The sequence below is a fragment of the Ambystoma mexicanum genome, chromosome 1p (genome assembly GCF_040938575.1).
Source record: "Ambystoma mexicanum isolate Mex_15411 chromosome 1p, UKY_AmexF1_1, whole genome shotgun sequence".
NCBI lineage: Eukaryota > Metazoa > Chordata > Amphibia > Caudata > Ambystomatidae > Ambystoma > Ambystoma mexicanum.
The window spans coordinates 422,624,216-422,637,480 of NC_090921.1; the positions used below are offsets into that span (position 1 = coordinate 422,624,216).

The following is a 13,265-nucleotide window of genomic DNA, read 5'->3' on the forward strand; positions in this document are numbered from 1 at the left end:
TTGGGGAGCCTGCTGTAGCTAAAGCTGCCAGTCATGATGAAGATAGTGGAAAGATTGCATAATATGAACCTGATTGCATGTATGACATTCGCTGCCGTAGGGAAAGTGACTCATGCCACTGCGTATCTTGGAAATACTATGGGGAGGTTTGCCAAGACGGGTGGGGTTGGGGGAGGCACAGAAGACTTCAGTGGGATTGACCAGTGAATGATGGAGTTCTTGTTCAATAATTGTAATGTTTGGACTCAGTCCCAGTTGGGGCCTTATCAGAACCACTAAATGTACCGTGATTGGTGATAAATTAATGATTGGCTATTACCCTCACAACACCTAATGGTATACAGATAGTTTTTTCAATTTGGAATATATTGGTGTGTTTTTCATAATTAAAGAAGTGATCTGTATATCACATGGAAACAATAATATGGAGTAGACTAATGTTTTATGCTGAGAAGGTATGTGCGTTTTCTGGTCCTGTTCACACAGAATCTAGCCTGAGAATCTAGCTAATGCAAGTGAAAAGGTGGGGGCAGCTACTCTTTTGATATATTTATGTTGAGACAAGACCCTGTGTCTGAGTAGCACCCAGACTAGTGGTATACCCATCATAGAGGGACGTTTGGGCAGCATCTTCTTACCAGTGTGTCTGGTTGAGGGCATAGGGCCTTCACTTGCTGTTGGTTGCTGCAGCAGTATTGTTCACACATTCTATTGCTCTTTCTAATGGGATGCTCAGAATCGTGTGTGTGTGTGTTTAACAAAGGGAGGTGTGATGTGCCTTGCTTCATGGATTCAGGTTTGGAATGTGTGAGGTCAGAGTGAATGATGGAATCTTAGAATGTGTATGTGTGAATGCACGAATTCTGTGTGCCTGGCGTTCAACTACTGGCAGTTGAAAGGATGTATCCTAGGTGGTGGGAGCCAGTGGGTTCCTGTCCTGTTACTTAAGGGACTCATGTAATATCTTACTAAAGGAACTTGATCAACTTTCCTTCAGTGTCACAGATCATCTTTTACAACAACCTCATTAGGCCATTTTACCCTGGCTACTCATCTGCAGATGATGGCGTCTACTGTAAGTACTTCCGATGACAGAGTCACTTATGGAGTGGCCAAGGGAGGTGACTGGGGGACCAGGAGAAGCCACCACCTTGGTGATGCAAACCCTGGAAATGGTAAACTGAGGCTTTCCATAGTGCTTCCCAAGGGACCTCTCTGGACCCTCTTACTATGTCATTAAGTTCCCTTCACTAATGAAGTGTAGGGGGGTCCCGCAAGCAAAAGTGCCTTTTCGGAAAGTAGTCTTGAGGAAGTATATGCTCAGTGTGATCATTTCATGAGGGCGTGCCTGTCATGTAGAGAAATTCAGAAAATGTCTGCCTAAGAGCATATTTTCCATGTTTGAGTCGTGTACAAAGAATGTCTGGTCTGACTGTGGCTATGATTTTTCGGAGTAGGACTTTCTAGTGAGCTCACCTCTCGGATACAAACCCTGGCATGTCCTGCAGAGCCCAATGCCAAGAACAAGAAGAAAGGCAAAGTCACAGACTCTGCTTTGGTGCTCCACGTGCAAGCTCTTCTTGCGAACAAACCTACTCAGTTGCAGCGATGCCAGTAAGAATGCGCAATTGCTCCACCGCTATAACTATTGGTTGATCCTAAGCATACAAGCTATTTGATAACTCATATGTGGGGAATGGAGTGTTGGGCTGACTCAGATTTTCCAAATCATTGTAACACTTAACACACCAAGTAAAACCAAGGATCATCCACTAGCTGACTCCGTTGAAAGAGGGCTGGCTCTGTTCAAGGAGGGTTGCTTTTTGGGTATAATTACTACAGCTTGACAAAAACCCATGTGGGAATGGGTTGGAGAAAATCCTTCCCAGAAGGGATAAAGTGGGAATGTAACATGGTCTTGCCCTGGTAGCAGTACCTCGCAAGACTACAAGGATCCATAATATTGTGCATCATTGATGCCAGATTAAGCAAAATAAATTTTGCTACGGCAATTGACACTGTGCACAAACTGAAACGCATTACTAGGTGTGGATGTGCTGGAAGCTTGTGGATCTTCATCTTTTGGCTCTCCAAATGTTCAGGATTTCAACTCCCATTAGACACACTTAGCAGAGTCCAGGTTGATGGATCATAGAAGTCCTAGTGCAAAACTTCGAGAGCCACATCTTGCAGACCGGTGGATCTGGATTGGACTCTAGACTCTAAGCCCTTTTAGTTTATTAACTGCATTTTCACTTGCTTTGAGGTGTTACTCTATCCTGATACTGCTTTCCCTAGAACCTCCCTTTTCGTGTTCAGGTTGGTATACCTTCAAACCTGTAGTCGTTTTATCTAACCCAATCCTATTATCTGGTGCAAGGGGTTGAAATGGGGATTTCAAAAATCAGTGGGATGATAATCTATGGAAAAGGAACACCCTATGGACTCTAACACACCCTGTGGATCACACTGACCCTATCCTACAGCCAAGCTGTTAATCTGTGGCCTTTACAATCATTTGTCCTGTGACTCACCAAAAAGTGTGGCTTACTTAAGAATAAAAAGGATATTACTGTACGTTGAGTCCATTGTTCCTTCTCTCCTGTAATATTCCCTAAAATCATAAGATTATTCCACCAGGGCCTTGGCAGCATCATTGTATTCCAATAACATCATTTGCAGGCATTGTGCAGGAGGGGCATTCTCTGTTGTTGCTACTGCCTTCTCTAGACATTACTCTTGTGTTTGTGTTCTAGAGAGCATGGCACAGGGCCACCTAACCTCGTCCCAAGCATTAAACCCTTCTGATTATATCATTTTTCTGATAAACATGTTTCCTCCTGGTTGGAAAATTAAAGAATTTAGGGCAAAAGAGAATTGCTAGTTAATCTGTATTTTGCAGATTTTTGCCAGATCACTTCCAAATCGTCTGATTATTCCTAAAATCTTAAGCGAGCTACTGCAAAGGAATGAGTTTGAACTGAAATTTCATATGTATAAATGTCTCAAAATAAATGTGTGTATGCCCATCTCTTTCATTTCGGTAAGTCGCCTTTTTATTTGGGGAACAAACTGTGTCAGGGCATCATGAATTGTTGTTCCAGAAATGTGTTATGGTCTCCCATCTTTTATTATTTGTGTCCCTCACAATTAGTTTCTGTCTTTACTTTGCAGCTCATGTTATCAGTGCCTTACTCTTCTGGTGTACCCACGAATTTCGGACTAAAAGTCAATATGTCAAGTTTTACGGAACCATGTACTTATAGATGGTTTCGGGTATGTCACCATACGAATCATAATCTGCTTATTCTCTTCCAGGCAGTCATATCCCAACAGGACAGCTACATTGAAATGCAGCGAGCTTCTTCTGTTGACAGGGAGAAGCAGTACAGAGTGCCAAATCCCCGTGGTAACTGGTTGGTTGAGCAGGAAAAGCAGCGTAACTATGAGAAGCAGAAGGAAGAGCTTGCAAATGTGCACAAGCTTCAGAACCAGCTGAGGCAGGAGCAGCAGCGCTGGGAACGCGAGCGGGATCGGCAACAGAGGGAGTGCGAGAGGACAGAAGCACATCTGCGCCAGTGGGAGGCAGAGCTACATGAGGAGAAGCAGCGCTTAGGAGACGAGCAGAGAGTTCTAGACGTCCATCGACAAGAGTACCAGCATGATCTGGAGAGACTCAGAGAGGCACAGCGGTCAGTCGAGAAAGAGAAGGAACAACTGGAATTCCCAAAGAAGAAAAGAGCAACCACCATGACGGGCCCATTTTCTCCTGACATTGTGCCGGTGAGAACATAGACTCCTTCTCTGTCTATCCTGCTGTGCAATGCCATAACATGTCTCTTTTGATGGTGAACTTTTAGGCAGTAGACCGCAGTAGCTTTTTTCAGTGTCATTTCAAACCATACAGCAACAATTTCTCCTATGTCAGTGTTTGAGGACAAGTCCTGAACTGTGACTTGTGGTGGAAGCCCACTGTCCTTTTTGTTGCCCCTCCCGCTCCCTCAGTTCAGTTACCTTCCCCCGTGCTCCTCTTGCCCAGTGAGTCCCCGAAACAAGGCGTTGCTAGTGATGTATACCAGTGAATGTTTTTCTAAGAGTCCCTAAGACTCCATGGTAAGGGTACCCCGAAGGTGCCTCTTGGTCTTTCTCCGTAGGTTGCCCTGCTCGGCTCTATTTTTGTGTTTCACTGGTTAGACGCAGCAGTATGTAATACTTTATGCTTGTCCCTGCTGGTCTCCATTAAAATGCAAACCTGGATTCAGAAGTCCAATGAGAACTCGGCAGAGAGTTTACCTGATGAAAATAAAGACCACAGTGTTCCTTTGACAGGTTTACCGATTTGTTGCCCATGGAGAAGGATTGGGCAAATCTAAAGACCAGGAAAAGCCACCCGCTGTGTGATGCGACCCCTGGAGGTGGTATATGGATGATCCTCCAACAGCCCTTCCTTGTCAACATCAGGAGTGCAAATAGTGCCTTGTCTGGTGAACGTTCCCCAGGCAGGTGTGAGGGTGGGTATGTGCTTCAGGGAGCGGGGTGTGTGGGAGCATGAGTGTATAGTCCAGCCCCTAAAACCCACTTTCACATGGAAACACCCCTAAGAATATGCAACAGAAACATTGATGACATGTTGTGCCCCTAGCAAGTGAAGTTTTTTTTTCTGTCTGTGACCCGGCTGTGGTTCATGCATAGAGTGGGAGTGTTGTCACATGCAGCCACCCATTGTGCTCCACAGAGCACTGCCAGAAAAACACAACTACACTCACAGGGACACAGAAAATCCTGAGTTGTGATTCTGCAGGCACCATGATTATACCTACTGATTCCAAAGTGTCAGATGGGATATTTATAGCATCTGTGCATAGGAACCTGGTAAAGGACTGGGTCCTCATTAGGACACAACACCTGCAGGAGACCATGAACACTGCCCATAATTAAAATGATGATAGATCCATTTAGACTAGGCCAGTCTCAATCCACAAAACATATGGGGAAGCATACCTGTGAATCAGAACCTCATTATGTTAATCACTTCTCCAGCACTAGTTTAAAAACTGGCAGAAGCAGCCTAACCTGGTGTGTGATAGGATGTGTTCCTCAGAGAGAGGGGTGACGAAATGAGGAGAGTAAGATCGGGAGCAGAACGTTCATGGGCCAAGCCAAGAGGGCCATGTTGCAGGATTGTTGGACGGAAGAGGAACATTTGAAGATTTTCACCTGTGTCGACCAATCCAAGATGGCTAAACTGAGACAAGCGAGTGGGAATGGGAGTTTGCTGCCTCAGTGAGCCTTAGCTTGGAAGAAGCCAGTTTGAAACTCTGAAACTGGTGGGAGAGCATACGCCCAAGTTACCTGAATGTTAAGTGTAAAGCTAGCTCAGTGTTAAAAGTGCAGACCCAGCAAAGCCACCAGATCAAATAAAGAAATGTTGCTGATGTGTGAAACCCCATAGGGGTGTAATGGGTCGGCGAGGTGGAATCCTACCCACAGTGCCTGGACGGGGGTTGGAGGTGGAGGCTACTTACCAGCATTGGTCACCATGAGATTCCTAGTACAAGAGTGGTACCATCCAGGGTTTGCCCGTCTAGCTCTTGGGAGGCAGTCTTTCTTCTTCCAGGAACAAGGGATTAACGCAGAGTACGCCAAGCATCATGACTCAGTCAAGGCACAGATGGCAGCCAGGATTAAGAACCCAGCGGCTATGATCACTCCAGCATTTTGAAGGAAATGTGCAGGAACACTCAACTTTGAGACTGTGAGTGACTTGAACTCAATCCTAGTCAGAGTATTGGTAATTTCCTTTGATATTAGACTAGGGATGGGCTTTCAACCTCCTTTCCTTTGGACTGAGTCTGTATCACAGAATTTGCATTTCTTGCACTTTTTTATTTGAATATATTGCCTCTTGTGTTGCTTGTCCATCCTAGGCCACCTTCTAGCCTAATCTCGTTTTGTTTATTTGTAGTGCGCTCTAAACATGGAGGTACCTGGTTAGACATTAGGCAATCTACATTTTCTTGGTTACACCAAAGGCAAGATAAATATACAGTAGGGCAGTGTATGAATATACCCTACAGTACAAGACTATTCAGTTTTTACAATACGGGCAAACTAAGTTGCCAGCAGATATAATTACATTATATACAGACGTGCTTACAACTGTTATGCAATAACAGATAGTCTAAGGCTATGGGATGCAAAATATCAGCGTAAAAGACAAGAGGCGGGGGATGAAGTGGCTATTGCCCAGTATGGTGTGACATTGGAGATGAGCCATAGTTTGATGTCTTTCCTAAATTTTAAAGGACTGTTCGGATCTTCCGGTGGCAGTAAGGGAGTTCCAGAGTTGAGCAGCCATCACAGGGAAACTGCTACCACCGGCTTTTTTAAACTTGTATCTCGGGACTCTTAGGCAACTAGCATTAGTCAGCCTGGTAGGTCGGCTAGGGATGTTTTTGGTGAATTGTTCAGTGAGGTATTGCAGGGCTGAATTGTTGAGACATTTGTATGTCAGGGAAGCTGTTGTAAGTTGTATTCTCTCATTAATGGAGAGACAGTTGTTGTCACGTCTGGGTGCAGAGATTTGTTGCCTTCTGGGTATGCTCAAGGCAGTTCTGAGTGCATTATTCTGCAGGATCTGGAGTTTGTTAATGAGATGTTTACTGGTAACTCGGTACAGTGCATTACAGTAATCCATTTTTGACAACATTAAAGCCCTGGCCAGAGTGGTGCAGCTTTTGTTGGAAAGAAAAGGGTTGCAGGCATGGATAAGCTTGCATGTATATGCTGTCGCCGATGCAGTTGCACTCACTTGCTTGTGCATATTCAGGGTGGAATCTAAGTAAAAACCTAATGTTTTTACTTCTTTGGCCACCTTGGTGTCATTTCCATCAATGTTGAAGGAATGGTATTGATTGCTCAGTTTCTTCTTGTTGGTAGGTGTCGCCAAGAGAAGCAGCCCAGTCTTCTCATCATTCAGGCATAGACCATGAGTGGCCATCCATACCTGAATGATGAGGTAGATTTTATTTATTAGAGCTAGGTCTTTGTCATAGTCGCCAGTCAATGGTATGAGGATCTGGGTGTCGTCTGCATAGTTGGTGTAGGTGACACCGAGATAGTCCATATCATCGAACAATGGTTTAGTAAACACATAATACATGGTAGGCGATACACAAGATCGTTGTGGGACTCTGCAGGAAATGGGTATAGGATCGTCTGCTACATAGGCTGAGAATACTCTTATGGATCTATTGCTTAAGAAGGATTGGATCCACGTTGTTGCTTCTGCTGAAAAGTGGCCCGCTGTAGAGAGATTGTTGAACAGCACCTTGTTATCTACCAAATCAAATGCGGCTGACAAATCCAACAGGAGCAAGAGGGCTGATTTATCCTTTGTCTTTTAGGTCGTCAATTAAGGCTGTTTCTGGGCCATGTTGGGCCTGAAGCCAGATTGACGGAGTCCAAGTAGTTTATTAGCCTCCAGATATGTTTGAATGGTTCCATGTGTTAAAATCATCGAAAAAATGGCCGTGAACACAAAATATTGCGGCAAAAAAGGCTATGGTTTTGCCAACAAAATCCTTGTAAAGGATGCGGGTGATTCCCCCGCAACCCATGGACCCATTATACCATTTAAGGGGGGCGCGGGACACCCCCGCAACCCTCGCTCCCCTTAAATGGTGTAATGGGGTACACCTTTAACGGGTGAAACCACAGCATTTTTGCCGCAATTTTTGTTCAGGTGACATTTCTGTCGTAATTGTATCACTGCATACCCTTAGAATCTGGTTGTAAGCTGCTTTGTCGATGATATTTAGTAAAAACGGGACTGTTGTACTGGGTCTGATTTTGGTGAGGATGCTGGGATCTAGTGAGGGATTTTTGAGGAGTGGGAATACCCATGGGTTCTTAAGGTTGGTAGGGACATTACATGTGTGAAAAGAGGTGCTTATTAGCGAGGAGATAAATGGGGCTAGTTAATTGCCAGCTTCTTTTATGATAGATGCAGGACATGTGTCGCCTTGGCAATTGGATGGTTTAAGTGAGGCTATGATATTTTGCACTTCTTGGGTGGACACTGGGGTCATTTTCAAGTGCTGGGAAGGTTTGTGTGGAGGGCTATGTTTTGGTGCGTTATGCTGGGGAGGCAGGTTACGTTTTTTCGGCAGTTATTTTCTTTTGGAATAGCGTGATTTTGTTGGATAAGGCATCTTGAATTTTAGTGCACCAGTTTTTATCTTTGATGCAGTTATCTGTAATGGGTGTGGGCGATTAGAGTTCTCTTAGAATGGTAAAAAGTTCTCTGGTACTGGAACTGCCTGTATCAATCCTATCGTTCTAGTTATCTCATTTAGCTAAAAGAATGTCTTCTTTATAAGTTAGCTGAGATTTTTAGAAAGATGTCCTTGTTGGCCGTGGAAGGGTAATTTTTCCAGGTAGTTTTGCATTTCCTTTTTTCATTTCTTAAGGCTTTGAGTTTAGGTGTAAACCAGGTGTTCAGATGTGCTTTGGGTTTGCTTTTAAGCCTTTTTAGAGGTGCAGTAGCAATCTAAGGCTGTGGTGATGGCTTTATTGTAGAGATCAACTAGTTCTGTTGTGTTGGGTGAGTCAGGAAAGGGTTGGAGTAGGGGTTGGAGGAGAGGCATGAGTTTGTCCATAGTAATATTCTTTTTGTTCCTAGTCGGAATAGGGGGGCAATAAGGTTTTCTGTTAGGTGGTATACAATCTTGCAGATTAAATGACAGTAGAAAGTGGTCGGTCCAAGGTTGCGGTTCGATGGATGTTATATTGGTAACACATTTAAGGTCCCCTACCCAATCTAGGATTCTCCCTTTTTCATGGGTAGGGCGGAGGGCTCGCAGAGTAAGGCCTAGTTCAGCCAGTAAGTTGGCTAGGCTTAGTGCAGATTGGTCCATGGGGTCATTAAAACCTAGGTTAAAGTCGCCCAATATGAGGATTTGCGAGGATGGCTTCACGTTTGTTAGGGAGAATTCTCATTCAATGGCTAATTTCCCTTACCTAGTGAGTCCCTCAGTAGCTTTGCTGGATTTCTTGAGTTTATTTTTTCCATCTGGTAAGAGTGTGAGCTTTTCCCCCACCCTTACCTGTGTTCTTGCCATGTGTGCTTTGATTGTTTTTGTGATTGTGGACTATGGAGTACACCACTTCAGTAGCCCCACTCCTTTTGTGTGTTACACAGCACCTTCAGTGCAGTAACACAGGGCTGTCTCTTAGGCTTCCCACCGACTCCATTTTATGGGGCGGACTAATGTCCCCCAGAAAAGGGTAAAGTTGCCATTAATTTTACATACTCACTTTTAACCACTGATCCAGTATACCCCATCTTATATGGAGTATTGGAAAGGGTTAATTCTTAGCCCTTTTTAATCTGTGCCTCTTGGAGCATTGTTTTGCTCCCTTAACATTAAGACTTGGCTGGTGGCAGTGGTACCCACCCTAATTCTCCTACCGCGGTTATATTCTATTACGTGGTAACGTTTTAGGCTATTTAGTAGCCTCGAACTTTAAACCCGCTCGCCCAAATACTTTTTATTTTGGCACCGGTTGGGTTTAATCGCTATTTCTTTTGTTAACATCCTTCTTGGGTCTTTCTTTGCGCGGCAAACCAGGTTTGCCTTCTTTGTTCACCGTCTTTTGGCAGGCTTCTGCAAAGAAGCCCTCCTTTGGCGTCTGGGTGTCTAGGTGAGCTGAACATGAGGGAGAGGTGTAGTTACCCCCTACACAGGGTCTCCTTCTAGACCCAAGTCGCCCTTTGTCTTGATTGGCTGGGGTGGATGTCCGGGCTGGACAACCCCCCTGCTGAGTGATTGACAGCAAGGCTGTGTGAATGGGGGATTTTGGCATAAAAGGCAGGACTCTTGGGCTAGAAGTCAGAGTCCCCACTGTAACTGCAAGGAACTGCAAAGAACTGAAGCTGAGAAGAAGACTGCTGCTGCAACCCCGGATCCCGGTGAAGCCCTGCTGCAGTCCTGAGCTATCTACCCTTCAACGACAATAGAAGATCCAGTCCGGAGTCTTTTTCCCTTGAGCCTGGTGAGATCACCATTTCCTCAGTCAGAGCCATCCTCTCCTGGGTCGAAATTAACTGATGTGCTGTAGTGGTCCGGATAGCCCTCAGAAGAGCCCTCTCCTGATTTAAAGGAACGCACCTTTTATTCATCCTTGTCTTTTTCGCTCCTGCTGGCCTCATCCCTGGATAGTGCAGATCTCTCCAGACGTCCTCCTTGTCCCCACGACTGAAGCCTCAGGAACTGTGATTCTGCAGGAACAACTGCCGTGGCACCAGCTTTTCTCCAACGGAATAAGGTACTGTGCACATTTGGTCGTTCTCTCCGACTGACCGTCCAGAATCGGGAGGAACCTTTTTCCTCCGCGAAGATTTATACTTTCTTCTCTCCCTCTTATAACTTTTCCTTCCATCTAACAATATCTAATTCCTCTTGGCATCTCGAATCTCGAACTGTTCAACGTGCGATCCTCGGCAACTGAGCATCTGGTCCATAGACACTGGCGCAGGCCTATTGACTTTAATCTGTATCTTTGAACAAGTCCTCAGATTACCTTGCCTATACAAAAGTATTGCCTATGATTTTCCCCTTTTCCCTTGTTTGAAATTCTAAAGTACAAAGTGTGTTTTAACTTCGTGAGCATTTCTATCCGCGGGTACGCGTTATCGCAACACCGGTCTGTCAAATCCTACTGTACTTAACTTGGATTATTGGAACAAGTGGAAGTGGTTGTGTGTGGTGTATTTTATGTGTGGTTTTGAATTTATAGAAGTGAAGTGTTTTATGAACAGATGGTTTTAAATAAATGTACTTATATTTTTTACCTGAAACCTTGAGTCGTGTTTGCTTGAGTCACAGTAATTAAGGTCCTTTGTGTAATCTCTACTACTGCTCATTTACTCTTGAGTTAAGTCTGGCTGCTCCGCTACTGCTACCACTACCACTTTTAACAGTGTAGTACAGGCTTGTACCAAAGGTGAACTTGTATTACCACTAGTAGTCCTAATTGTGTGTAGTGGTCCCTAAGGGCACTGCACAGGATTCTGCCCAACAACGTTGGCGGAGAGAAGGGTACTGATTTTTTTCTTCAAAGGAGCCCAAGGGCCCAGGAGGTCGTAGATGAGATGCATTGTTATAGTACGCGAGTTGGTAAGGGGAAGTTTTACTGACATTAGTTCGCATGATTTTCTGAGTCCCAATGTGGTTTTAGCTATGAAGGCGATTCCACCTACTCTGGCCGATTCTCTATCAGATCTGAGTATTGGTTCGTTTTCTGGTGTGGCAATGAGGAGAGAAGGAAAAATGAACTAAAGTCAATTGTTGCCATCCGGCACCCCTAGATGCACTCCTCAGGGAAAAACATCCCAGAAATGAAAGTTAATTAATATGGTAAAACGAATGCCCACCAAGGTTTTACTTTCCATATAAAGTTATACATAGTCATTTTGTAGTCAGCGTATAAAAACTTTCAAACTGTAAAATGGGTTTTTACATCCACAATACAAACACATGCATTTCAAAATAATTCACAATTCCATGGCTCTATCAGTTAACGGAATGAACACCCCACGCTGATTCATGTTTTGTATATACAAATATAATTTTGGAAGCACATTTATGTAGGGAAAATCGTCTCAATTCAGCAAAGAGACAAAATATAATGTGTCCTTTTACAGCAAAGGGAAAGTCAAACAATTGTGTTATACATATAAAGAAAATGTTTTCTTCTCCGCACAATTACAAATTAACAGTCCATTCACATATGTGTATCTCCTAATACACTCCAATTTAGATAGACAGTTGCCAACACGTTTCGGATATCAATCAGATCCTTCTTCAGGGCCTTGGAGTTTATAATTTCCTAGGGGTGACGCAACATATTTTGAAAAAGTATCTACAAAACAATACAGAGAGCATATGTCCGTGTGTGTGCTATGCTAAAACAACCAACTTATAGAATTTTAAAATTCACATAGAACCAACCTCATCGCCATTTCTTCATGATGCCTCAAATGCCACACAGAACCTATCAATAAATTAAAATGAAGAGTATGCAAATATGTCAAAGACATACCGTGAGTACCTCAACAAGAGAACCGGAGGAAGAATGGACACTTACCCGACACAAGACACTAAGGTGAATGGTCTGTGTTGAAGAATCAAAGAGTCATCAAAGCCAGGTAGACTGGGTTCCGCTGTGCAAAGAGGGGAAAGTATGTGTGAGTTACTAGTGTCAATAGTGTACAATCTGACAATTGTAGGTGAAATATGTCCGGACCACGTGTAAAACCATTGCCTTATTTTGTGTTGCATGCTACCTTTTCCCCGCCCTGGACCTGTATTACCTTGACTGCTCTGTCATGCTTACCCTTCGAGAATGGGGCACTATATCTAGTATCACCGCAGCCGAAATGAGGATTCATCTTCTTGAACTCTAAACCTATTGTCTGGGTAAATATTTGTGTTATAGAGTTTGTTGTTTAAAATGGTTTGGTGTTTACAAAAATAGGCTCTCGAGGTCTGTCCTCGACAGCCTCCTACTTCTTGTTTTAAAGCATGCCTCAATATTAAAATACTTTTGTATTATGGCGCATAACCACTCCAGTAGGTTCTGATGCACCTGTCCTTGCCAGAAAGTGGCATATTGTCCGCTCATCTGGGGGCACGAGACCGTAGGCTGATTGAAAAGAGAATGAAAAAGGGCAATACAATTAATTGCATTTTCCCACAGATTCCTAATCCTGATGGATACTCCTATCAGCACCAGCTACCTGGACAATGTCAACAGGGGACGTAGTACAGTTGACACCATCTCCTCCTCCTCCTCCTCCATGGTTCAATAATCAAAATAAGTTTACATTTACCTTCGGCCCTGCCGAACAATGGGTAACGTTTCTTCATTCAGTGCGTTCCTACACAAAGCACATCGGATCCATTTCAATGTTCATACCTCTCGGGTGAATGGAGTCCAAGAGGTCTAACCACAGTACTTTCCTTTGTAGAGGTTTTCTGTGCAAATCACCTCCCCTTGGCCCTAGTCTGACCTGCTCAAGAATCGTACACTCGAGTTGCAATCGTGAGTCTTGCCTCCAAGAAGTGCATTGCCACCGATGACTTAGGGTTTCGTGTCCTGATGTTGGACTTGTGTTCGGTCCAACGTGTCTTGGCTTTTTTCGTTGTGATGCCGACAAAATACAAGCCGCAGGGGCATTTAAGTGCATATACCACATTCAT

The 13,265-nt window shown here is 44.1% G+C and overlaps 1 protein-coding gene across 5 annotated transcripts in view; it reads left to right on the forward strand.

The window, feature by feature from the left end:
* ARHGEF18 (Rho/Rac guanine nucleotide exchange factor 18) overlaps window positions 1-13,265 on the forward strand; it is a 1,645,252-nt gene that overhangs the window by 1,508,414 nt on the left and 123,573 nt on the right. For all 5 annotated transcript variants that reach the window (XM_069649229.1, XM_069649230.1, XM_069649231.1 and 2 more), the window contains one exon: window positions 3,319-3,783. In XM_069649229.1, the coding sequence (XP_069505330.1) occupies window positions 3,319-3,783 (465 nt within the window). The remainder of the gene's footprint in view (window positions 1-3,318; window positions 3,784-13,265) is intronic.